The sequence below is a fragment of the Chiloscyllium punctatum genome, chromosome 9 (genome assembly GCF_047496795.1).
Source record: "Chiloscyllium punctatum isolate Juve2018m chromosome 9, sChiPun1.3, whole genome shotgun sequence".
NCBI classification, from domain to species: domain Eukaryota; kingdom Metazoa; phylum Chordata; class Chondrichthyes; order Orectolobiformes; family Hemiscylliidae; genus Chiloscyllium; species Chiloscyllium punctatum.
In genome coordinates this window covers 61,289,782-61,316,559 of record NC_092747.1, presented here as the reverse complement: position 1 = coordinate 61,316,559, position 26,778 = coordinate 61,289,782, and the positions used below count along the sequence as shown (strand labels likewise).

Sequence of the window (26,778 nt, the reverse complement as noted above, 5' to 3'; positions counted from 1 at the left end):
TGGATGTTCGTGATTCTGTGGGTAACCAAATCTCATTAAGACTTTGTCTCCTATGCAAGGGATTCCAATTCTTTCCTACTGAAGAACAGGTTTGAGAACTCCCTCATAAGCCACTCCCTCATGGACTTGCTCACATACACGTGGTTAATCCATTCCCCTGAGAGTGTGTCTTACAGGATTTTGAGACTGCACACCAGCATCTACTCATAGGTACAATTCTCGCTGTTTTGCTGACAACTAGTTTCACTGTGCAATATTCTGAATGTAATCTTACCAATGACCTGTACAGCTTTAGTCAGACTTCCTTTGTATACTTCTTGCTTGGTAGTGTTTTGTTATTCACGTTTGAGGGCATCCAGATTACTCTCTACCATAAAGTTCTGCAGGTTCTCTTTCCATTTAAATAATATTCTGCATTTCTGTTCCTCCCACCAAAGTGGATAACTCCTATTTCCCATATTCGAGCTGCCAATATTTTTGCCCACTCGCATGTCATTGAGTGCTGATGAAGAATCAATGAACTTAAAACATTAACTCTGTTTTCTTCCGCAGATGCTGCCAGACCTGAGTTTCGCAAGCAATCTCTGTTTTTACTTAAGTTCTCCAGCATTTGCAGTTCTTTTTTTATTTTCGCTATATTGATCACTTTTGATCGTTTTTTATATTCTCACAGCTTGCTTTCTTAGCCATCCTTGTTTTGTCAGTAAATTTGGTTAGAGTATACTTGTTCCTTTCATCCATAATCATACAGAAAGGACAGATCTGTATGGAGGTACTATGGCTACAGCTCAAACATTCGCACCTGCAATCTGTTCAGCTACCCAGGAGTTAGTCATGTAATTGTTGGCAGGCAAAAAGCTTTTGCCATCAACAATGGGTCACCATTTCCCAGACCAATCATCAACTTGTTGCTGGCCAAATCTCCATTCGTTGGCAGCTCTTAGCTCCAGCTCATCCACACCTAGACTCTCCTTCACTGTCTGAACAAACAGCAGTGTGAACAACACTTAAAATAAAATGTTGGTGACTTGCATTTAAGAAGGGTGGCAATGCACTCCATAACCCTTGATTTCAAAAATAAATCCTTTTCCCATTTCAGTTCTCAATGAAAAATACAGAAAAATAAGAAAAGGTACAGTTTTGCTTGACATTGTACCATGAAAATACTTTATCCCATCATTGATGTCAATAGATTCTGTTGGAAGGTGGGTAGCCTGTACTCCTGTTGGGCATTTTGTGTTGATGAAATTTCCAAGGCAGTGAAATGACGCCACCTGAATTGTAATCTTAGCTTTAGTATTTTGACTGGAGTGAAAAATAATAATGAATACGAGCAACATTGCAAAAACCTTCTTGTTATCATGAAAGCACTGTTGCTTTGGCATTGCTCTCCTGATGTGCATATTGTACTTTCATTTTTGTGTTACAATAACTAATTAATCTTTAACCATTGTTGTACTGATGTGTATATATACTACTTACTTTCTTTAGTTTGTAACAACTGACTCAACTCTTATGTCTCTTAGCTAGTAGAAATGTTCTTATTTTAACCTTTCCTAAATACCCTTTCTGTTTTATCTCTCAAGCTCACTATCTGGATAAGGTAGTGAAAGGTACGGATTTCTATACTGTGTCTTCAGTGAACTGTTGATGATGTGATTTAACATTCACCTTTTAGAATTTCTAATCCTGTCACTGTTGTAATTAAACATTATCAGTCTGTTATGATACACTTAAGTTTTCTTCGTTGGCTTCCCCTGGTTATAAACAGATTATCTATTGTTCTAAATTTCTGTACTTCAGAACTCTTATTATTTTCATTGATGTTTCAGAGAAAAGCGATTGGAAATGAAGCTGCTAATATATTGAACCATCATCCAATTGACCCAACACTTTAATCCCCCATGAATTACTTTACCACTTAAACTCTCTGCCAGGGTTCATCGGGATTTGTTGAGGGAGAAATTGAAGATGAAAAAATTGCTGATGTCAATCCTCTAATGTTTAAGCACCACTAATTGGCAGATTCGAAGTCGTTAGAACCATAGCCATAGATTTGACTTCAATGCTCTCCTCACAAAGTTTAAGCTGTTAATGTATTTTCTTTTTTATAGCTCCGAGTATCAATAGCTTCCTAAGTATTCTTAAGTAAATATTCATTTTAGTTCCTTTTTTTACAGTACAGACATTAAAATCAGATATTTTGACATATGATTCCATTAAGTTTGTCACTGGAAGTTCAAATCTGCATTTTTTTAAAGTGTCTGAGGGGATTGTAACACTGTTGCATTGCTAAACTTGTTTCCGGATCTGTCTCCAATTTGTTGAAACACACTGAAACCTAATCTTTCTTCTTTCTTTCCACTTCTCCTCATTCCATAATTTCTTCCCACTGTCTCCTGAGCATCTGTCTTTGAGGGTTATGGCCCTCCCAACCCCTGACAGAATGGGGTATTTCTCATTCTTTCCGCAGCTTGTATCAAGGCCTTAGTGAGTTATCAGAACCCTTGGTACAGTTCAACCATTCTTCAGTCGAGTGAGGACACAGATTCAGTTCACAAAGAAGTCCTACTGCTATCTGCATCTACAGGGCTCCTTCCATGTAAGAAGCACAAGATAACTTTAAATACATACGAACATACAAAACAGGAGCAGAAGTAGACCATTGGCCCCTTAAGCCTGCCCTGGCATTCAATAAAACCACAGCTGGTCTATTTGTGTTTCATATTTTGATCTACCCTGATAACCTTTGATTCTTCTTCCTATCAAGAATCTATCTAACTCTGCCTTCAAATTCTTTCTGTGACCCCACCTCCACCACTAGCTAAGGAAGAAAGTTCCAAAGTCACACAACTCTCTGAGAGAAAAAAAATCACCTCATCTGTCCTTAAAGGGCAACACCTAATTTGAAACAATGCCCCCTAGCTGTGACCTGGTGCAGTCGAGGAAACATCCTTTCCAACTCTACTGTGTCGCAACCATTCAGGAGTTATATGCATTTCAAACAAGCCATCCATCACTGTCTGTCTGTCTAATCTGTCCTGATAAGCTATTAAACCTCCACTGAACGATCTCCAAAGCCTTAATATCTTTCCACAATAAAGAAGACCAAAACTGCACGTTGTAATTCAGATGTGGTCTCACCAATGCACTACATAGCTAAAGCATAACATGTATACTTTTTTGCTAAATTTCTCTCATAATAATTGATCACATTCCATTCACTTTCTTGACTATGTGCAGTACCTGCATGTCATTTTTTATGACTTCTGCAGCACAGCACTTCGATCCATCTACATCATGGAACTCTGCATTATTCTCCATTTCAGTGATGCTCTTCTTTCTCATTCTCCTCCCCAAAGTGAACAACTTCTCATTTTCTCACATATACTCCATCAGCTAGATATTTTGCTCAACCTAAAATTCTGCAATATCTTTTCATAGCACACTTTCCTAACTCTATGTCACCTATGAACTTAGCTATGATGTTTTCATTCCCCTCATCCAGTTCATTGATGTAGGACCCAGAGCACCTGCAGGACTCCATTCTTTACAACCTGCCAATCAGACAAGGACCCATTTAAGTATGATCTGTTTTCTGCCAGCCAGCCAATCTTTTATCCATGTTAATATATTGCCATCTTTACTGCAAGCTTTAGGTTTGTGCAATAATTATTAATGTGGTACCTTCTAGATATCCAAGTAACGTATGTGTACAGACTCCCCCTTATCACACAACTTGCTTCCTCACAGAAATCTAAAAAATTGGTTAAATATGACTTCCCTTTCAAAAACGTGCTGACCCTTCCCGATTTCCCTGGGTTTTTGTTTTACTAAGTGCATGCTTAGAATGTCTTTATTAATTCATTGTAATACCTTCTCCTTGAAGATATCAAGCTAACTGGATCATTTCTGAACTCGCTCAATTGTTAGAAGGAGGAATTATATTTGCTATTTTCCACTCTGAATCTGGGAGTTTTGGAAAATTAATACCAATGCATCTACTAACATATTAGCACTCACTTATAAAACGTTAGCATGAAGTCCATTTTGACTCAAAAACTTATCAAACCACAACTCAGGCAGTTTGCTTTGCATCACTTGCTTCATGACCGCAGTTTCACTAAGATCTTTTCTTCATTTCACCTCCTGATTTACAGGAATTACTGGAAATGTTTTTGTATTGTCTTTGGGAAGACAAAGACAAAATTTGCGCATTTCATCTGCTATTTCCTTACTATCTACTTTTAACTCCCATATTCACTTTCTAGAAAATAAGACTCATATTTAAATGGACAGAAACACTGACAGTTAACTTTTACATTTCTAGCTATCATCTTCATACTGAAATTTCTTCTTCCTGATTAACCTTTTAGTTTGCTGTTCTTTATTCTTAAGCCTACTGTTCTTTAATTTCTGACCTGCCACTCACCTTTATGCAGTTATATGCTTTCCTTAAGTAAGATGCTTTACCTAACTTCCTTAGTTAGCCATGGATGGTGGATCCTGCCTTTAGAATTTTTCTTTATAGTGTTCATATGCTTCTAAAATATTCTGAAAGTTTGCCATTGCATTCTCAATTAATTCATCCCTTAGCTAAGTGTGACATTTCACTTCAGCAAGCTCAACTTTCTGATCCACATAATTGTCCTTATTTAAGTTTAAAGTACAAGTCCAAGGCTCAGTCTTCTCCCTTTCAAACTGGGTGTAGAATTCAATCATATTATGCTTGCTGCTACCTGTGTCACATTACACAATACCAAGTCTATTATAACCTGCTTATGGCCAGTTCTAGACAATGCTGCTGTAAGAAAATATCTTGAATGCATTATAAACTTTGTCCTATTGCCAACCTAACTTGTTTGGTTTTTATGTGGATTAAAGTTACCCATAATTGTTGCCATCCCTTTACCATGAGTACCCAATATTTCTTCCTGCATACTTTGTCCCCTATTGTGGTTACTGTTTGGAGGCCTCTGGACTAGTGCCACTTGTGATTTGTTTCCCGACTATTCAGCTTCAACCAATCGATTCTGCATCCTGATCTTCTGACTTTTCTAACTGTTGCATAAATGCCATCTTTGATTAACAGTGACAACACTCAACTGTTGCCTACCCTCCTATTCTTCTTAATTGTCATATGTGCCCCAATATTCAAGACCCAATTCTTGCCATCCTACAGTCATGTTTCCATTATGGTTATCGAATTATATTTATTTATTTAAATGCGTACTATCACTTTGTCTATTTTGATATGCATGCTACATACATTCAAATTTAGTGTCTTTGGTTTTGTATTTTTGTTATCTGTGTAACATCTAGTTTTAATTGCTGGTATAATTCTGTTATTTCTTTTTGCCCCCTCCTGTCATTCTCTGACATTCATTTCCCATATTACTCTGTCAACAGTTTCACAGGACTAAAGTAAAGCTAAAATTTTATGTAAAAGTAAAACTAAAAATCTCCTGCTCTAAGCTATGTAAGTTACCCTTAAGCTTTTGAAAAAATGTTCCAGAAGTCTCTATCAAACCTTGAGCCCTCATTATTTACCTTTCACAAACCCATTCACTCGAAAACCAGGACTCAAAAGCTGATTGAAAAGAAAGCACCATGACTTACAAGCAATACATAAAAATTAATTATTAACTTCGACACACAGACAATACACAGGTTACTAACACAAAAACCAGGAATCCAAATTCACAGTAAATTATGTTTACACATACAGCTTCCATCACAATTCTGTGTCTTTTTATCTTGATCACATGTTTTTTCTATTTAGTTTAAACCCTCCCTACTTGCTCGTTACACAGTTTGGAAGACCACTGACCCCTTCATGGTTCAAGTGGCCCAGTGGCACAGCTCCCATTTTTGCCGGTATTGGTGCCAGAGCCCCATGAAAACAACCCAATTATCCTACTGGTCATATTCATCGCTCTCTAATTTTATATAGACTGTGCCAATTCCTAGTTGGCTCAAATAATAATCCAGAGACTATAACCTTTCAGGAGTTCAGCCTTTTAATTTAGTTCCAAGCTCATCAGATTCTCTATACAGAATGTCTTTCCTAGTTCCACCTATGCCATTATTATTGAAATAGAATCATCCCCCTGCCCCTCCCCATCTATCCCCACCCCCCAGATCCTCCCCTCCCAATGCAAGTTGCTGTCCAGTCCTCAGCAGATATCTCCAGTGCAAACGATGGACAGGCAACACAGATGTCTTAATTCTCATTCTTTGCTGCAGAAAACAATGTCAATTCCTTTCACTATACTATCAGCTGCAATGACCACTACAGTCGTGTTATTTCCCCATCTTGTTTTATGGTGTCGTAGTCAGTTTCCTCACCTCCTTTGTAGCCCCACTCTCACCCAAACAGGCTGAGTAAATTTCAGCTAGGTGAAAGTGAGGACAGCAAATGCTGGAGATTAGAGTCGAGAGTGTTCCTCAGATGCTGGCTAACCTGCTGTGTTTTTCCAGCACCACACTGAGTGAGTTCCAAGCCTATCAATCAACTGCAGAGGCCGACACTCGTACCCTCAGGGTCCCTCACAGTCACATGATCATATCCTTGACTGGTGGCCACATAAATGGACCCTATCCTAAGTGGTGTGACAACTTCCTGGTACAAAAAACTTGGGTAACTTACCACCTTACCCCACCCCTAAGCCCAATACTACCCTCAGTTTCTTTAAACGTTTTCTGAACTCAAAAGCCAATGCCAGCTCTTCAGCATGGTCATGCAGCTTAGAGGGAATATTAACTCTTTCCCCCATCCCAAACAAACCCTCAAGCATGTCGTATCTGTAGTTTAGCCTCTGGCTCATAAACTCCGAGCGGAAGTTGCTTGAACTTCAAAGGCATAATAACGTCTAGTAAATCAGAGTCCGAGGCTGATGCTCTGGGTTATGGGCCTGAATCCTACCATGGCAGATGATGATATTTGAATTCAATAAAATACTGAAATTATAAAGTACTATAGTGATGGTGACCATTCAGCTGTTGTCAATTGTCATAAAAACCCAACTGGTTCACTAATGCCCTTCAGGGAGGTAAATCCGGCATCCTTATCAGGCCTGGTATACAGCTGCCTCTAGGCCCACAGAGATGTAACTGACTGTTAACTGCCCCCTGAAATGGCCTTGTAAGACCATTCAGTTCAAGGGCAATTTGGGATGGGCAACAAACAATGGCCTTGCCAGCAACATTTCACATTCCATGGATGAATGACAAAACTTACAACAAACGTGTTTTTGTCCTGGATCTCAATCATATCCTGGAGCACCCACCTATATGCCTGTCCTGCCACCCTTGATGAGTTTTAATTTTTTTTTATATTATTCACTGAGTTATGTTACTTTTTAGATATTTTATAGAAGATTTTTTAAAAATGAATATATGTACAAATTGATTCAAGGACAGCATCTTATCAGACTTTTGAATGGATGTCTCAAATGTTAATTCTGATCTGTCTCTCTCTCTCTCTCTCTCTCTGCATCTTTTCTGCAGCTGCAACACTGTATTGTGCACTCTGTGCTGCTACCCTGATATATTTTTGCATGGTACAATCTGCCTGTATTTCTTGCAAAACAACTTTTCACTGTATCTTTCACTGAACATGACTATGATAAATTAATCAAATCAATAAAATCAAGCAATTTATTTAGCAACAATTTTTATACTTTGTTAAAACTTAAGAATATAATGGCTCTTATCCACTTCTCAGATACTAAGCAAATGGTTAGCTCCTTTCCTTGTAGTGGAGCAGGAACCAATTTCCATCGGGTGAGAATGTCAGAAAAGCACAAGGAGACAAACACCTCCTTACCCCTTCATCACACTCTCCAATCACCAATCCTCCCAGGTTTTCCTTTTGTTTTCTTCATTACAATTTTTGATAATTTGCCTTGCTGCTCGAGAGAACCCTGCATTCATAAGCAGCTAAACAGTGCCTCGAGCCGCGTAGCACTAAAACCCACAACATTGGATCTCCTTCTGATGGGTACGATCAAGGAATAGTACTGATAACACAAGCTGCCTTTCTCAACAGCTGGGTCCTTGGCTTTGACACTTACAATGACGTGAATGATTGAAGAACTGGTTCAAATGACAAAAAGAGCGAAAACTGCTTCAAAGTCTATTCTGAAAAGGAAGAAGTTATGGATCTCCTTGCTCTTACAGAGAGCTCTTAGAGTAAGAACTTCTCTTGCTGTCAGTAATGGTACTACATCTACGGTTCCATTCAGCTTGAGGCTGTCATTCTGCAAATAATGGTATCTGGAATTGCAGCAAAAATTATGATTTCCCCACCAACAATGGAATAAATTTGAAGTTTCAAGAAAACTAGACTCTTTTGGACACCTACAGCAGGATTGACATCTACAGGAATCTCCTTCAAATTATTCAGATACTGGTCTTGGTTGAAAGTTTAGCACTACATCACCTACTTCCTCCACAACAGCTACACGGGCAATAAGAATGTCACCTAATTTTGGTGCTTTTTCAGATACTTTATGTGTGACAAACATATTCCACAAATGCTCTCTTAGTCTCTTTAGATCTGGTATAGTATTTGGATACTCCTATGCTGTTGTATGTTCATTTACTCTTGTTACTCTATTTCTAATGTGTAAATCCCTCTCTATTGCATGATGTGTGTTGTGTAACTGCCATTTTCTGTAATGCCAGGCCCACCTTGCACATATTCCGATCATTCTTGTTGTGAAACAAAATACTGATTTTCTGCAGAAATCCTTTAATTTCTTCTTCCATCTTTTGCTGTATAAACAGTTCCTCAGTGATTACCTGAAAAAATATATAAATACATATGTGATATGTGATGTATTTGACTTATGAAGGCAAGTTATGAACCAGCACAAATGCCACAAGGTGGTATGGGTTGTTTAAAACAATGTCCATCTTCCGCAAAACCTATTCCATTTCTGGTAACACACTGCATTCAGTTGCTCCTCTAGGAGCAGAGGCACTTTGCATTTTTACATTTTACAGACCACAGGCTGCAGTCACATTTTCACATGTAATATAATACTGGAATTTATTTATTCCTACCTCAGTCCTTGACATTTTGTTTAACTAGCTTGTCCTGCAGCATTTTCCAGCTTTCAGAGTCCTGTGTGACTCTGGTATGCCAATCTCTTCCTCAAAGCCAAGTGTGCTTCCCTGAGTTTCTTATCTCAGAACCTCTTTCCTTAAATAGTCTTCTTGAATGCTCAGGCCATCTTCAACAATTTGGCAATGATGCTCGACAGAAACATTAGGGCAGTCAGTTTTTGAAATTTCAATCAGGCATGTGGGGATAGCTGGCTGGGCTAATATCTGTTACCCATCCCTAGTTGTACTCGAGAAAGTGGTGGTGTGCTGCCTTCTTGAATCACTGCACTCCATTTGATGGACGAGCCCATTAGGGAGGATGTTCCAGGATTTTGACCCAGAGGCACAGAAAGAATGGCAATATATTTCCAGGTCAGGAGAGTGAATGGTTTTGAGGTGAACTTTCAGGTGGTGGTGTTGTTCCCATGTATCTGCTATGTGCCACAGGGATTAATGCTAAATCCACTCTTGTTCATCTTTTATAGAAACGATTTGAATGAGTATATAGGAGGCATGGTTAGTAAGTTCATAGGTCACAGCAAAATTGGTGGTAAAGTAGACAGTGAAGAAGGTTATCTAAGAGGATCTTGATTAACTGGGCCAGTAGGCTGAGGAATGGCAAATAGAGTTTAATTCAGATAAATGCAACATTTTGTCTTTTAGTAAGGCAAACCAGGTCAGAACTTACACACTTAATGGTAGGCTCCTGGAGAGTGTTGTCGAACAGAGAGACCTAAGGGTGCAGATACATTGTTCCTTGAAAGTGGCATTACAGGGACCCAGAGTGCTGAAGAAGGCATGTGGCATGCTTGCCTTCATTGGTCAGAACATTGAGTACAGGAGTTGAGATGTCATGTTATGGCTGTACAAGACATTGGTGAGGCCATATTCTGGTTCCCCTGCTATAGGACAAATGTTATTAAACTGAAAAGGGTGCAAAAAGGATTTATAAGGATATCACCAAGACTGGAAGGTTTAAATTGTTAGGAGAGGAAGGGTAGTCTTGGACTTTTTCCCCTGGAGCGTTGGAGGCTGAGTTGTGATGTATTGAGGTTTATAAAATCATGAGGGGCATAGATAAGATGAATAGTTAAGATCTTTTCCCTCGGTTCAGAGAGTCCAAAGCTAGAGGGCATAGCTTCAAGGTGAGAGGGGAAAAATTTATAAGGGACCTGAGGTGCAAAGTTTTCACACAAAGGGTGACACATGCGTGGAGTGACCTGCCAGAGAAAGTGGTAGAGGCAGGTACAGTTACAACATTTAAAAGATTTGGATTGGAAAGATTTACAGGGATTTGGGTCAAGCACATGCAAATGGAACTAGTTCAGTTTAGGAAGCCTGGTCAGCATGGATAAATTGAGCTGAAGGGTCTGTTTCCATGTTATATGACTCTGATTTCCAACAACCACAACCATTTCCCTTTGTGCTAGGTATGATTGCAACCACGAGGGAGTTTTCTCCCACTTCCCATTGACTTATTTTGCTCAGGGTCCTGGATGATACACTGGACAAAAGCGACCTTGATGTCAAGGGCAGTCATTTACACCTCATCTCTGGAAATCAGCCATTCTGACCATGTTTGAACTCCAGCTGTAATGAGGTGGATCCCAAACTAAGCATCAGTGAGCAGGTTATTGCTAAGTACCTGCTGCACAATAGCACTGTTGATGGCATCTTTCATCACTTTAAATATGGGCAGTAATTTGCTGGGTTGGATTTGTTCTGCTTTTTATGTAGAGGAAAAAAACTGGTCAATTTTCCACATTTTTGCATAGCTATTAGTATTATAGCTGTACTGGGATAGCCTGGATGCAGCAAGCTCTGAAGCACAAGTTGTCAACATTATTGCCATTGCTGCCTCACACTACCAGGGACCCGGGTTTGATTCCAGCCTCGGGTGACTGTCTGTGTGAAGTTTGCACATTCTCTCTGTGTCTGCATGGGTTTCCTCCAGGTGCTCTGGTTTCCTCCCACAATCCGAAGATGTGCAGGTTGGGTGAATTGGCCATGATAGTGTGTAGGGATGTGTAGGTTAGGTATAGCAGTCAGGGTAAATGTAGGGGAATAGGAAAATGGGCCGTGGTGAGATAATCTTTGGAGAGTCGGTGTGGACCTGTTGGGTTGAAGGGCCTGTTTCCACACTGCAGGGATTCAATGATTCGATTATTGCCAGGGTCCATAGCGTTTTCAATATCCAGTGGCTTCAGCTGTTTATTGATATCACATGGACTGAATGAAATGGCAGAAGACTGGCATCTATTAGGCTGGTATCTCCAAAGGATGCTGAAATGATTATCAACTTGGCACTTCAGGTTGAAGATCATAATTACTTCAGTCAGGGTGAAGTTCAATCACTCCAGTCAGAGGGCCTATAAATTCTTGTATAAGCGATCTATACCAAATCATTGATAATTTGTTAGCAAATGAATTCATGAGAGACATCATAGTGGAGCTCCTCGATGAAGCCTTTTTGGAATTCTTGCTGTCCAAAGAGAATCTTACATTGGCCACTTAAGTGCATTCACTGAGCAGGGGACAGGGACGTTTCCTGGGGCCAGACCACAGAAACTGGGTTGGTCTACTACCAAGACTAAAAGGTTTGAATTATAAGGAGAGGCTGGAGAGGCTGGATAGGCTGGGACTTGTTTCCCTGGAGCACAGAAGGCTAAGGGGTAACCTTATAAAGATGTATAAAGTCATGAAGGCCATATAAGATGAATTGCCAAGGTATTTTCCACAGGGTAGGGTACCTGAGCGGTGACTTTTTCATGCAGAGGATGGCGCATGTATGGAATGAGCTGCCAGAGGAAGTGGGTATAATTAGAACATTTGGACAGGTACATCGATAGAAAAGGTTTAGAGGGATATGGGCCAAATGCAGGCAAATGGAACTATTCAGTTTAGGAAACCTGGTCGACATGGCTGAGTTGGGCTGAAGGGCCTGTTTCCATGCTGCATGACACTATGAATCAGAGGGTAATCAATCAGTAAAGAATACCCAGTGGGTGAAGGTGCAATCACTGCCATTGCTTTGTGTCTATGTTGTAGCAAGTAAACTTCTCATCCATATCAATTAATGACTGGGCATTAATGCTGAATGGCATGCACGAGGCCAATTCAGAGTAGGTTGCTGCAGCTGAGGAAGATTTTGAGGGACAAAGAGTTTACAACAGACAACTTCAACGTCAACAATCTGTCGCTGTCTTTGGTGTAGGTGGCATGTAGAATGAAATGTATCCTTTTTAAGGAAATGCAGGAATGACAGGAAGTATGCAGATAACACAGTTAATGCTACACGGTCTATATCCTTTTGGCATCTCTTTGTGTCCTCACAGTTTACTTCTCACTTCTTATCAGCAATTTTAGCAACAAAGCATTCTGCCACTTCATCAACATCACTAATATAAATTGTAAATAGTTGAGACCTTAGCAGTTGCAGCTTGCCAACTGGAAAATAACGAATTTATCCCAACTCTGTCTTTCCTGTTAGCCAGCCAATCCATTATCAATGCTAAAATATTTACCTCTCAAGCCATGCATTCCAATTGTGTGCAGTACCTTTTTATGTAACACCTCATCAATTAGCTTTTGAAAATTCAAATACATTCAATGCATCTTCCTTGTTATAAACTCAAAGAACAATAATAAAATTGTCAAACAGAATTTTCCTTTCATAACCCATCTAACTCTGCTTGATTGCATCATGATTTTCAAATTCCTGTAACTAATTCCTCAATAACGGATTTTCCTACTGACAGATTCGAGGCCATTTGTCCAATACTTCCCGTCTCTACCTTATTCCTGTTAATTAAGCTTCCTCGTGTGATAGATTTGTCACGTTATTATCACATGTTGACCTCTATATTACCTCACCTGAACCAAGTGACAATTTAGGTGAATCTTATTTTAAAGGTGATTTCCCCTCCATTTTCCCAAGTCACAAACCTTACATATTTTCTCCAGCTCAGCAATTAGCTTGTTTATACCAGTGACAATAAACAGTCATCCATAACCTTTATGCTGAAGACATAATTTAAAACTCTTAAAATTCTAAGTATAATAAATAACATGTTAAGATGCAATGTTCTCTGGGATACCGTAATTTGTTCTTACCTTCAAATTCGAAAATAAATTTTCATAAATGTCTAATTTTTACCCAGTTTCCTCAGAGATTCAGCATCACTTAAGTAAATGTACAGGATTTGCAATATGTTTTTTAAAAAGTTCTCATTTGAATTTTAATTGTAATTTTTAGCTCCAGTTTTCTAAGTCCACAAGAAGAATACAATTTATCTGTTGTTCTTGCTAAAATCCTGAAATACTGAAATGCTCTGGTAAAAACTCAGGGTTGATTTGTAGTAAAATTTAAATGTAGGTTTTCCTGCTTGCCGGCACAAATCTGATCAATAATACAGTGAGCAATTGCTCACAAATTTGTTGGGTCAATTATTAAAAACGATTTTTCAAAGTTCTTTGCATAGTTTGGCCTGATGCAGAGAGCTAACTTAATGCAGGCTGTGAAAAATCTGAATTGTCCCCACTGTACACACTTCCAAATTAATTTGAGACATTCTCCAGGCTTTGGCAAAGCATGGAGAGAGGAAGAAGTCCTACAAAAAGAAATGGACGAAAGGACTCCCAATGTAGAGTCATAAATGAAGTGTCAGTGCTAGTGATGGAATTACATAGTGCACAATTACCCACTTGATGGCCCAGAAAGTGGATGTGCCACCATGTGAGTTGGCTGCAGAACCCTTCATTTTTCTTCAATGTATGCTTCTATTGTACATTATTCCTTTGAAAATGCATTAATTCACATACTTTTACTTTAAAATTGCAATTGACACCTGTCCATGCATTACTCTAAACCATCACTTTTACACTGTGTCAAAAAGGATTTGAAAAAGTAAACATGATCAAAACAAAAGCTCAAAAAGCATTTATGCTTTAAATTCAGCCCTACTTTATTTCCCACAAAAAAAATGGTGTTAAACTTGAAAGGGTGCACAAGAGATCTACAAGGAAGGTTCTGGAAATGGAGGGTTTGGACAATAGGGAGAGGCTGAATATGCTGGGGCTATATGCTGCATAAGACTTATCCAGGCCTTGGAGTCTAGGCAGAATGTATGGTCCCCAAAGGTAAGGCAAAGAGAGTGGTATGTTCTGAACACCCCCCCAATTTAAAATTAATTTGTAAATGGTTGGAGATTTACCAAGTAATGAGAAGTATTGTATATGATTTCAAAGAAATGCAATGAACTAGTGGAATTGATAGACCACTAATTCAGTATGGATATGTGTGAATAAATGCATTTTCAAAGGTTAAAGGAGCTATAGGAACATATATTCGAGGAAGAAAATATCAATATGTGTGGATGTCCAAAAAAAACAAGCTGTTACCACGAATGGAATGTGTGCAGTCTCCCCAACTTGCTAATGTCTGAAAAAATTGTCAGTAACAATGAAAAAATCTGTTGGTCAGGTATTTATGACTTTAAATTAGTGGATGTATCCAATGAAAGATTTAAGTTTACTGGGAAGAGTTACTTTTCAGCTTGCAGAATTTCCCTTTCAAAAGGTTTGTAGACAAGGAGAAGATGGTGACATAGCTTTAATGTCATTGGGCCAGTAATCCAGAGGTCCAGGTTAAAATTCTGGGGATATGGCTTTGAACCCCATAGATTGCAGATGGTGAAACTTGATTTCAATGATATCTGGAATTTAAAGTTGGTCTAATGATAAACAATTCCCATAAAACCCATCTGGTTTACAAATAAGCTTTAGAGAATGAAATCATCCTAACCTAGTCTGGCCCACATGTAACTTCACACCCATCACAATGTGATAAACTCTGAACTACCCTTTCAAATGGCTGAGCAAGTTAAGGATAGCAACCAATGCTGGCGTTGCCTGTGACACCCAATTCCCATGCAAGAATAAAAAATAAATCAAAAACATGGCGCCTTGAAGCAGATAATAAATTACTTTGTAACGGTTCACCAAGGTAGCTTTACTTCATGAACAGTTTAATGTAGAGAAAAATAGTTTTCAGATTTTGGTTTTGTATATGTTGAAAACTGAATGTAGAAAACAATATAGTAGATCTTGACATTTTATATCACTCCCAAGCTTTATTTTCATTGACTTCAATGGAAGCAGGAGAGATATAAATCAGGCTATTGTTTTGTTATCATTCATATTACAGTAGTTCGCATACTCAAGATCAACCCCAATATGTCCTATACTGAACTGTGACGACTTAAAACAAAAAAGTAAAAATATGAATGTTGAAACTTGTTTCTATTGACAGAAGGTTGCCCAGGTCTATGTAATGGAAATGGGCGATGCACACTGGATCAGAATGGTTGGCATTGTATGTGTCAGCTGGGCTGGAGGGGTGCTGGATGTGACACCTCCATGGAAACTGCTTGTGGTGATGGAAAAGATAATGATGGAGGTAAGAAACTATGTGCATTTGACAGTTCAACAAGAGGCCAAAGGTGTAGATCAACATGTAGTTCCTGTTTAAATAATCATGATCATATTGATTTATTATTCATGAATATTTATGTGAATGCAACTGCAAAGTTTAACCAGACCCCACTTGGCCAATATTTGAAAATGCTTCACTCCTCAAGAATTCTGCATATAGTTCTTACTTGATTTTTTTGTCAACATTGCAGACTGCAATATGGAATCTTTTTCCAATGGAGATAAATAAGTTTTTTTTTAGTGTGCATGTCAGGAGCAGTTTTATAAGTTTAGCTGCATTTAGTAAGCTCTGATACTTTGAGAGAAGTCTATATGTAACATCAGAGCTTTTGTTTTGAACTAAATCTTTGCCAAAAGGTTTTTGATAATTTGTCAGCGTACCTCTCAATCAAGTTTCAATAATAACATTTGATGGGTATTCTATCCTTCTGATATACAGCTTAAAGAAATTCTCTGAGGTGAATTAATCACAGTTTCAAAACTTAGGAGCATTAATTTGTATTTAAGTTAGTATCTCCCAGTAACCCAGTTGTATAGACCCTAAGTGTCCATGTTAGGCAGGAGTTACCTTTCAGCCTTGGTTCTTTCACAACACTGCAAATCTCCATATAAACTTTTCCAACTTCATTTTCCATTTCTGTAACTTGAAACATGTAGGTTTTAATCATTACACTGTCTGCACATCCCTGTTTTCTCTTCCACTTCCTCCATTTACAATTTGTGATAGTAGAAAAGCCCGAGGATATTTTCTGTTTCCTGTCTTTAGTTTGTATTCCCATCAGCATGAATGTACATTGTCCAATCTGTTTGAACTTGGGGTAGTCAAGAATATGATTGGTAAGGTGAAATGTAAGCCAAAACCTGAATTTATCCCCAACTTAATCACTTTTTAAGTTCTTCCCTTTTTGCTAACAAATCCAAATGTCATATTCTCCAAGTTTATTCTTTGTACATTATTTGGTGATGGAGGCCTCCTTCAGATATTTAAAGAGTGGATCATGACACATATATGGAGATGTTGATGTCTGATGTTTAATTGGAAGGAATAAACCCTCTCTCAGTGAATTAGAAAGAAGAGTTTATGCCTTCCAGTATTAATAGGCCCAAGTCATCTTTTTTAAAGAATATTAATTAATTTGTGACAGATAATTTGGTTCTTTCTCTCCCAGATGGCTTAATAGATTGCATGGACCCTGACTGCTGTCTTCAGCCTTTATGTCACGATAATCCTCTGTGTCTTGGATCACCTGATCCTCTTGATGTTATTCAGCAAACACAGATGCCAACTTTACAACAAAATCTTCAATCCTTCTATGACAGAGTCAAATTCCTCATCCGCAAGGATAGCACACATGTGATCCCTGGTGAAAACCCTTTCAACAGTGGGTAAGTGCTTTCATTTCAGGTATTTCAAAATGCATCTGTGGCGTGATTGTAAACGATGTTAAAATTTGACATTTGCACTCTCTTATTGCCAACTTTTTCCATTTAGAAGTTTTGTCTACATTTATAATGAAAGTTTCCGTATGCATTCAGCAGTAGAGACTTCCCAGCCAATGAAGTTGTTGCAATGTCATAATGGTGAGATGGAGAAATGGCATGATTGTATTTGCCATTTTTTCTTATAAATGTGGAAAAAGAATAAGATCATAATGTGTAGCATTAAAGTTAGGACTGAATTATGTCTTTATGTCATGATTGAAAATAGCCCTGGCTCTGAACACTATAATATCTTGCTCTTTACCCTGCATGCAATCATGAGTGATCGCTAAATTATGTTTAAAGCCAAAGGCTGGATTTTCCATTTTTCAGTTGGCATTAGGAAACAAATAGTGAGATTTGTCATACAATCATCTGAGTTTTAGGCTCTTTTCTTTCATTTGTGGGATGTGGGCATTGCCAGCTGGCCAGCATTTATTGCCCATCCCTAGTTGCCCTTGAGAAGATGGTACTGAGCTGCCTTCTTGAACTGCTGCAAGTCATCTGCTGTGGGTTGATCTACAATGCCATGAGGGAGAGCATTCCAGGATTTTGACCCAGTGACAGTGAAGGAATGCTGATATATTATCAAGTCAGGATGGTAAGTGGTTTGAAAGGGAGCTTGAAGGTGGTGGTGTTCCTGTGTATCTGATACCCCTGTCCTTCTAGATGCAAGTGTCGTGGGCTTGGAAGGTGCTGTCTGAGGATCTTTGGTCAATTTCTGCAGTACATCTTGTAGATAGTACACACTACTGCTATTGAACGTCGGTGTTAGTGGGAGTGGATGCCTTTCTGTGGATATGGTGCCAATCAAGTGGGCTGCTTTGTCCTGAATGGTATCAAACGTCTTGAATGGAACTATACCCATCCAGGCAAGTGGAGAGCATTCATCACACTCCTGACTTGGGCCTTGTAGATGATGCACAGGCTTTGGGGAATTGGCAGGTGAATTACTCACTGCAGTATTCCTGGTCTCTGGCCTGCTCTTGGGGTGGTGCACATTGTTGGCTTGACCAGCATTTATTTCCCATACCTTATTGCATTTGAGAAGGAGATAGTTAACTGCCTTCTTGAACCTCTGTCATCCTCGTCCTTTATGTAAATATACAATGCCATTAAAGGGGGGAGTTCCAGGATCTTGACCCAATGACAATGACGGAACAACAATATAATTCCAAAGGATGGTGAGTGAATTGGAGGGGAAATTGCAGGTCGTGGTGTTCTGTTGCCTTGTCCTTCTAGATCCAAGTATCATGGGCTTGGAAGGTGCCATCTAAGGAACCTTGGTGAATTTCTGTAGAGTATCTTGTAGATGGAACACAGCAGGGAAAGACATGAATCTTTGTGAATGTGGTACCAATCAAGTGGGCTGCTTTGTCCTAGATGGTGTCAAACTTCTTGAGTTTGTTGGAGCTGTGGCAAGTGTGGAGTATTCCATCATACCCTTTACTTGTGTCTACTAAAAGATGGACAGACCCTGAGGAATCAGGAGGTGAGTCACTTGCTGCAGTATTCCTAGCCACTGATATGTACTTACAGCCACAGTAGTTATATGGCTAGTCCATTTAAGTTTCTGGTCAATGGTTACCTCCGGGATGTTGATTGTGGGATTCAGTGATGGTCATTGCAGTCAGCATCGAGGGGCAGTGGTGAGATTCTCCATTTGGAGATGGTCATGGCCTGGCACTTGTGGAGTAAGATTGTTACTTGCCACGTATCAGCACGAGGCTGGATTTTGTCCAGTCCTTTTATCATTTTGACTGTTTCTGTTGGTGACAGCTTCCCGGGATAATCTGAGGCATTACTGACATTGATAATCTGTCATATGGAGATTGCTGCTTTGAACCATATAGATATATTTTTGGGCCATCATTTGCCATCTACATGGGCCACCTTGTGCAGACTGTGGTGCTTCTGCTGGTTCAATAGCTGATCCTGCCTCATGCTGCTCCTGTTCCTGCTGCTGCTGAGAGACGCCTTGGTCTTTTTTTTGATATTGGAGCAGTCGAAGCCTCTGATTTCTTCTGAGGACCAAGATGAATAGAAGAATGGCAGTGTGGCAGTGCCATCTAATTAAGGTGCCAGAACATGCCACATTTTAGGTGGTTGGATCGTGCTAATGGAGTTGTTTCTAAATTGCTTTTGGCTCCCTTACTGCATTGCTTAGTGCATCCTCAGAGAACGTGGGGTGACAATCAGGAGAAAATTACTTTAAATCTCTAACTTCAAGTGATCTCATTGAAATGTGGACCATGGAGGATTATTGATATCTGGCATTGTAAGAGTTGAAGACAGCTGCATCTGGTTATCCATCCAGTGGACTGCTGATTAACCGCAGGCCCTGTCAGTTGGCCAAAGCATGCTTCTGCTGAGCCATATGCCTCCCTTATTCAAAGCCTCTTGTACCCTGATGTTCCTAGATCAGATCGTGTTCCCCCACCCTGCAACCAACAAGATCACAAGGTCGCACCCCAAGTTCTAATTATCCAACCACAATACAAAATTGTCTCCATTCCCTGCAATTCACCAATCTCCTAGATCACACCTCAGGCATATGTTGTTTCAGTATGAACAATGACCTGTACAAACCTCCCTGCACATTGGACAGACCAACAATGCCCATGTACACTGGGGCTTAGCCCATGGGCTAAGTGGAGCATCCCTTCTTCCCAACCCCCACCCCCACTGCCTGATAGGAGCACACACCCACATTCTAGACTTGAGCACAATAATTTTCCTTTCTTCTCCTTACTGCTTTCACAGTTCCGTGCTATTAATAGCCACTTTTTGCAATGTTTACTAAATACTGCCACACAGCCATAAGTGCCTTTTTAAGTGCTCTGTGCTAGTCAGGCTTGAAGATGGCCCAGGGAGACAGGTTGCCTGAGACCTCTTGGAAGTGTTGCCTGACCTTGGAGATGTGACAGCCACAAGTGACTGCGAGCAACCTTTAGAGCCATAATGCTGTAAGGACAAAGCAGCAGGTTCTTATGCATAAGTGGCAGAAGAAGTACAATTTCCAAATAAACATTTGCCTTTTGCTTTGGGGTTTCTGAAAATGTCAAGTTTCTCAATTGGGTAGAAGTTAATTGGGAAGACAAAATTAATTCAAATTCTAGGGCAGTAACAAAATGCAGTTGATTTTTTCTAACCTGTTGCTGATATGTTGACTGCGTCACCTAAGGGGAGAGAACCTCATGGTTGAAGGTTTATTTGATTGATGTGACACCCACTGGCCAGTCTTCTCAGCATGGTGGGGAATGAAAAATCCCATCCAAACATTCAGAACAAAAGTGCCATTTCAAACAGTGACACAAGGAACTGTGCATCCTTCATATCTGCCCTGGTAATTAAAATTAACTCTGTATTTCCAGATTGTTCTTTGTATTTATTTTTCCTGTAAAATTATACATGAAAGTCTTTGGGATTGTCTAAATGGATAAGAATATTATTTAGTTCATTCCTAGGTGGAGCAAATGGATTGTAAACCTTATTATTCTTGTTTCTTGTGAGTTACAACTTGCCTTACTGAAGCATTTTTGTTGCTTATTTTTGATGTTTAATTCATAATTAAAGAGAAACTTTGTGCTTATAGTCAGTAAGCCATATCAGAGAAAGATGCAAATAAAGTCTGCCTGAGTATTATGAAATATGTACATCTCACAGGACATTGCAGTGTGCGATGATTCATTTTTTGAAATCCAACTAGCACTATTTTTGTAATGAGCTGGTGACTCTGAGAAAATTTTTTTACTTGGGACATGAACTGTAACAGTGCTGATGGATGTGATGCATTACAAACATTTTCCATATTGTGAGTAAATGTGCACAATCTGCTCATTGCAGGCATGAGTCAACACGCTCATGCAGGTTATGGACTTCATGTAAAAAAATATTAATTTTTACAAAACATAAAATGAAATTCTATGAATTTGGTTGTCGTTGAGTTTGTTCTGGCAATAAAATTTTTAAAGTCAAATATTAGACTTTTACAACATTGCAGGCCATTTGGCCCATCATCTTTGCCTGCTCTCAGCAAAGCAACTCAATTAGTCCCACTCCACTATCCACTGTTCTGTAGTCCTTAGCTACAATTTTTATTATAGTTGCTGTTATGAAATGCCAGCAACCAGACGTAGCAAGGGTCATCATGTTAAGCATGCTATGAATTATCTGTGTTGATTTTGTTAGCTTATCAAGTCACTTTAAATCTCAGTACATTCTGTGAATTTTGCACAACATAATTTCCTCTGGTTCACCATTATAGACCACTGCCAAAAGTGAGCATTCACTCTGACAACGCAGTAAATGTGGTTACTTCCCAAGCATCTAGATAAATGTATAGTGAGCAGAGGCCAATTCAGGAACTTCCAGTGCTGTGTTCCAGAATGCATTGCATGTCCTCATGATTTCTTATGCTGGAATAATAATCATTCTAGGAGGATATAGCCTACTTTTTAAAACGGCTACTCAGATTTATTGCAAACAGATAAATAATGGTAGCGGAAACAAAGAACAGGTATTTATATGCTTAATTATATCTTTTGCGATATGAATACAATTTAAAAATATTCATTTCTGTATGTATAATCTCAAAATGTGGTGCCTTATTAATTTATGGTGGTTTTCATGAGTCTCTGTCATGCTCCTATCCAATAGCTTCAGGTCAGTCACAGACTGGGATTAAAAAAACAGCCTCACATAGTCAAAAATCTTCAAAGAAAACCCCAGATCATAGAGTACCAAAAAAGGCAGGACTCCTAACTATGAATGTAAAAGAAACCTCCTGCAGATGTTGAAAATCTGAAATAAAAATAAAAGCTCAGCAGGTCAGGCACCATCAGAGGAAAGAGTTAATGATTCGCATGTTTAACTTTACCCCACAATAGAAAACAAATTAGAAGCTTTAAGAGTTTTTAATCAGGTAGAAGGGGAATGTGGAATGAAGAAGAAATAGGAAGGTTTGTGATAAGGTGGAGGACAGAAGAGATAAACCAACACAAGATTTTATAATTTAAAAGCTAAAGACGGTAGTTGTAGGTCTTGCCTCCATTGCTTGCAGCCTTATAGTTCATCGCACACTGAACAGTCCACTTTGACCTCTTTCCCAATCAGTCTAACAGTATAGTACATGTACTGAATTTAAAAAGATACAGAGAGGATTAACATGGCCCCTGCATAAGGATGGCACACAAATTTGTGAAGCATTCAATATTTCTTGCACTGCAGGTGGGGGGTTTCAGTGGATGGGGTGGGACACAGACTGAGAGACAGACAGTAAGGTGCAGAAAGACTTTACATTTACTCTTTCTCAACCAGCAAGATGACTGGCCGACACAAAGGCGCAACCAAGCGATACTGCAAGGTGCTGAGGGATAACCCTCAGAGAGATGGTCTCACCTCAGATAAAGGGAAAAAGTAGATGGGTTACAGTCAAGGGATGGAAAGGCAACAGGCAGTCAATGTAGGGATCCCCTCCATGATAAGTATTATCGGTTTGGATACTGTTGCATGGCCGGGGCAGGGTGGTGAGAGTATCTACCAGGGCAAAGCCATAGTGGCCAGATCTATGGCATTGAGCCTGGCTCTGTGGCTCAGAAGGGAAAGGAAAAGAATAGGAAAGTGCTAGTGGTACGAGACTCAATAGTCAGAGGAACTGACAGGAGATTCTGTGTCGTGAACAGGACTCCCGGAAGGTATGTTGCCTCTAAGGCGCCAGGACCCAGGATGTTTCTGATCGAGTTTACACGCTTCTGAATGAGGAGGATGATAGCACCAATGACATAACTAGGAAAAGGGATGAGGATCTAAAACGTGATTGCAGGGAGTTAGGTTGGAAGCTAAAAAGCAGGACGAGCAATGTAGTAATCACTTGCTAGCGAGGTGAGGAACAGGGAGCAAGTGCAGCTAAACACATGGCTACAGGGGCTGGTACAGGAGGGACAGCTTCAGATATGTGGATCGTTGGGGTACCTTCTGGGGAAGGTGGGACCAGTGCATGAAGGACGTGTTGCACTTAAACTAGAGGGGCACCAATGTCCTGGGCAGGAGATTTGCTAGAGCACTTCAGGAGGGTTTAAACTAGTTTAGCAGGGGGATGGGAACCAGAGTTACAGATCAGAAGAGAGGATGGCTATTAAACGGGCAGAAATAGAATGCAGAGTCTGTCAGGAAGGATACACAGTTGATAGGGCAAAAGGATGGGTTAAAGTATGTCCGTTTCAATGCAAGGAGTGTCAGGAATAAAAGTGATGAACTTAGAGCATGGATCAGGACTTGGAACTATGATGTTGTGGCCATAACAGAAACATGGATTTCACAGGGGCAGGAATGGTTGCTGGATGTTCCAGGGTTTAGATCTTTTAAAAAGAACAGGGAGGGGGTAAAAGAGGAAGGGGTATAGCATTGTCAATTAGAGAGTGCATCACAGCTGCAGAAAAGGAGGTTACTGAGGAGGGTTTGTCTACTGAGTCAATATGGGTGGAAGTCAGTAATAGGAAAGGAGCAGTCACCTTATTGGGTGTTTTCTATAGATCCCCCCAGGAGCAGCAGAGAGATGGAAGAACAGATTGGACAGCAGATCTTGGAAAGGGGCAGAGGTAACAGAGTTGTTGTTAGGGTGACTTTAACTTCCCCAATATTGATTGGAACCTCCTTAGTGCAGATGGTCTGGTTGGAGCCGATTTTGTCAGGTGTGTTCAGGGAGGATTCCTGACTCAATAAATAGATATGCCAACTAGGGGGGAGGCCATATTGGAATGGGTGCGAGGCAACGAGCCATGCCAGGTATCAGATCTCTCGGTGGGAGAGCATTATGGTGACAGTGATCACAATTGCCTCATAGGGACAGACAGTGTGGGGAGGTATTTAATTGGAGGAGGGGAAATTATACTGCAATTGGACAGGAGCTATGGAGTACAAATTAGGAACACTTGTTCTATGGGAAATGCACAACAGAAATGTGGAGGCTGTTTAAGGAGCACTTGCTGCAAATGTTGGATAACTTTGTCCCACTGAGACAGGCAAGGAATGGTAAGGTGAAGGAGCCTTGGATGACAAGAGGAGTTTCTCCTCAAGAGGAAGAAGGAAGCTTACTTAAGGTTGAGGAAACAAGAACCTGGCATAGCTTTCGAGGAATACAGGGTAGCTAGGAAAGAAATCAAAATTGGACTGAGGAGAGGTAGGAGGGGACAGGAAGGCTTAGGGAAAACCTAAAGACATTCTACACTTAACATGAGGAATAAGGGAATGATCAAAGAGAGGGTAGGGTCCTTCAGGGATAGTGGAGGGAACTTGTGGCTGGAGTCTAAAGGGGTAGGGGAGGCCCTAAATGATCTTTTGCTTCAGTATTCAGAGGAGCGAGGGACCTTGTTGATAGTGAGAACACCATGGAAGAGGTTAATAGGCTTGAACTGATTGATATTAAGGAAGTGGATGTGCTGGAAATTCTGGAAAGCATCAAGATGGATAAGTCCCCAAGGCTGGACCAGATTTTTCCAAAGTTAATACATGAAGGGAGGAATGAGACTGCTGTGCCTCTGGTGATGATCGTTGCATCCTCACTCTTCATGGGAATAGTACCAAATGATTTGAGGGAGAAGAATGTTCTTCCTCTGTTCAAGAAAAGTAATATGGAAATCCCGATGAATTACAGACCAGTCAGTCTTGCATCTGTGATAGGCAAAGTACTGGAAAGGATTCTGAGAGATCGGAATTATAATTACTTGGAAAACCATAGTTTGATTAAAGATAGTCAGCATGGTTTTGTGAGAGGCAGCTCATGCCTCACAAGTCTTATTGAGTTATTTGAGGATGTAACAAGACAAGTTGACAATGGTTGAGCAGTGGATATGGTATATATAGATTTCAGTAAGGCATTTTCTGAAGGCTCTCCATGGTAGGCTCATTCAGAAAGTTAGGAGGTATGGGATACAGGAAAATTTGGCTGAAAAAAGACAATGAGTGGCGGTGGATGGAAAGTATTCCACCTGGAGATCGGTGACCAGTGGTGTCCCGCAGGGATCTGTTCTTGGGCCTCGGCTCTTTGTAGTTTTTATAAATGACTTGGATGAGGAAGTGGAAGGGTGGCTTAGTGAGTTTGCAGATGACACAAAGGTCACTGGTATTGTAGATAGTGTCGAGGGCTGTTGCAGGCTACAGCAAGACATTGACAGGATGCAGAGCTGCGCTGAGAAGTGGCAGATGGAGTTCAACCTGGATGAATGTGATGTAATTCATTTTGGAAGGTCGAATTTGAATTCTGTATATGTTTTCTCAGCAACAAACCCAAACAAGCAGACAAAACACATACAGAAACCCTAGCCACTCTCCCCTACATCAAAGACATCTCAGAAATGACTGCCAGACTACTCAGGCCCCTTGGCATCATGGTAGCCCACAAACCCACCAACACACTAAAACAGCAGTTAATGAACTTGAAAGACTCAAAACCGAGAACAAGCAAAACTAATGTCATTTACAAAATACCATGCAAGGACTGTAACAAACACTACATTGGACAAACAGGCAGAAAACTAGCCACCAGGATACATGAACACCAACGAGCCACAAAAAGACATGACCTCTTCTCACTAGTATCCTCACATATGGATGAGGAAGGACACCACTTCGACTGGGACAACACGTCCATCCCAGGACAAGCCAAACAAAGTCACGCATGAGAATTCCGAGAAGCATGGCATTCCAACTGGAACTCAATCAACAAACACATCGAGTTAGACCTCATCTATCACCCCCCGAGTAAAGGAACAGGAAGTGACTTCACCACAGGAAATCACATCACCACAGGAAATGCCATCACCAACCCAAAGAAACCCAAACATATAAATTGAAAGCAGGAATTTTCAGCATTGCTTCGCCTGAGGCCCACTGAAGACGTTACCTAGTAGAATCATGAAATATCTGGAAATGAACCTTTCAGCTCAGCGAGCAAACCTGCAACAACTTCCTAGATGTGGTTTATGCCCTGAAGCGATGGGGACAGACACTGTACTGTTTTAGCAGATAAGAAATGGAGAAAGGAATAAAGCAAAGACAAGACTGACTCAGTTCAAACCATTGTATCTCCCCATTCCTATCCCCATAAAATCTATTTCTTCCTATCTCATGTTTATTTTTCCTCTTCTTATCTGGTATCTTCCCATCCAGTTCTGCAACTCTTCTAATATTCTACATTGCTTTCACAATCCAATCTTGAATGTACAGCTATTTCTGGTATAGCATGCGTTTTGTGAAGGCGAACTGACTATAACATGATTGACATATAGTGGACGCTATTTGGATAGCGCAAACTTTCAACTGCCCAGGTGTCACGCTTTTCTATGGTGATCTTCGACAGTGCAATTTTCTATCACACGAGGTTGCACAGGAATACAATCATTGCCTTCTACCAGAAGTATCTGTACCATCCTCCAACAACTTGTCCCCATTAGGATCATTTCAGAGCTCTTCACCTCTTTCTTGAATCAAGGCCCATCCAATCCCCATCTACCGGTATCTGCTCTACCTGCCGGAACTTGTTCTGACTCTGATCAACTTCTCCTTCACCCTCACTGACTTCCAAATGTGTTGTTATGGGTCCTATCTATGTCAGCCTTTTTTATGGGAGAGGTATTATTCATTATTCCAGTCCTCCTCATGCTCCTTCCCTCATTTCATTTTCCTATACTTGGAGCA

General features: G+C 40.1%; 1 protein-coding gene and 1 pseudogene across 11 annotated transcripts in view; both read left to right on the top strand.

The window, feature by feature from the left end:
- tenm4 (teneurin transmembrane protein 4) overlaps positions 1 to 26,778 on the top strand; it is a 658,797-nt gene that overhangs the window by 518,024 nt on the left and 113,995 nt on the right. For 7 of the 11 annotated variants that reach the window (XM_072577672.1, XM_072577680.1, XM_072577671.1 and 4 more), the window contains 3 exons: positions 1,587 to 1,613; positions 15,422 to 15,568; positions 16,773 to 16,989. In XM_072577672.1, coding sequence (XP_072433773.1) covers positions 1,587 to 1,613; positions 15,422 to 15,568; positions 16,773 to 16,989 — 391 coding nt within the window. The remainder of the gene's footprint in view (positions 1 to 1,586; positions 1,614 to 15,421; positions 15,569 to 16,772; positions 16,990 to 26,778) is intronic. The other 4 variants (XM_072577675.1, XM_072577678.1, XM_072577679.1 and 1 more) reach the window with 2 other exon arrangements.
- On the top strand, positions 22,205 to 22,301 carry LOC140481711 (U6 spliceosomal RNA; annotated as a pseudogene).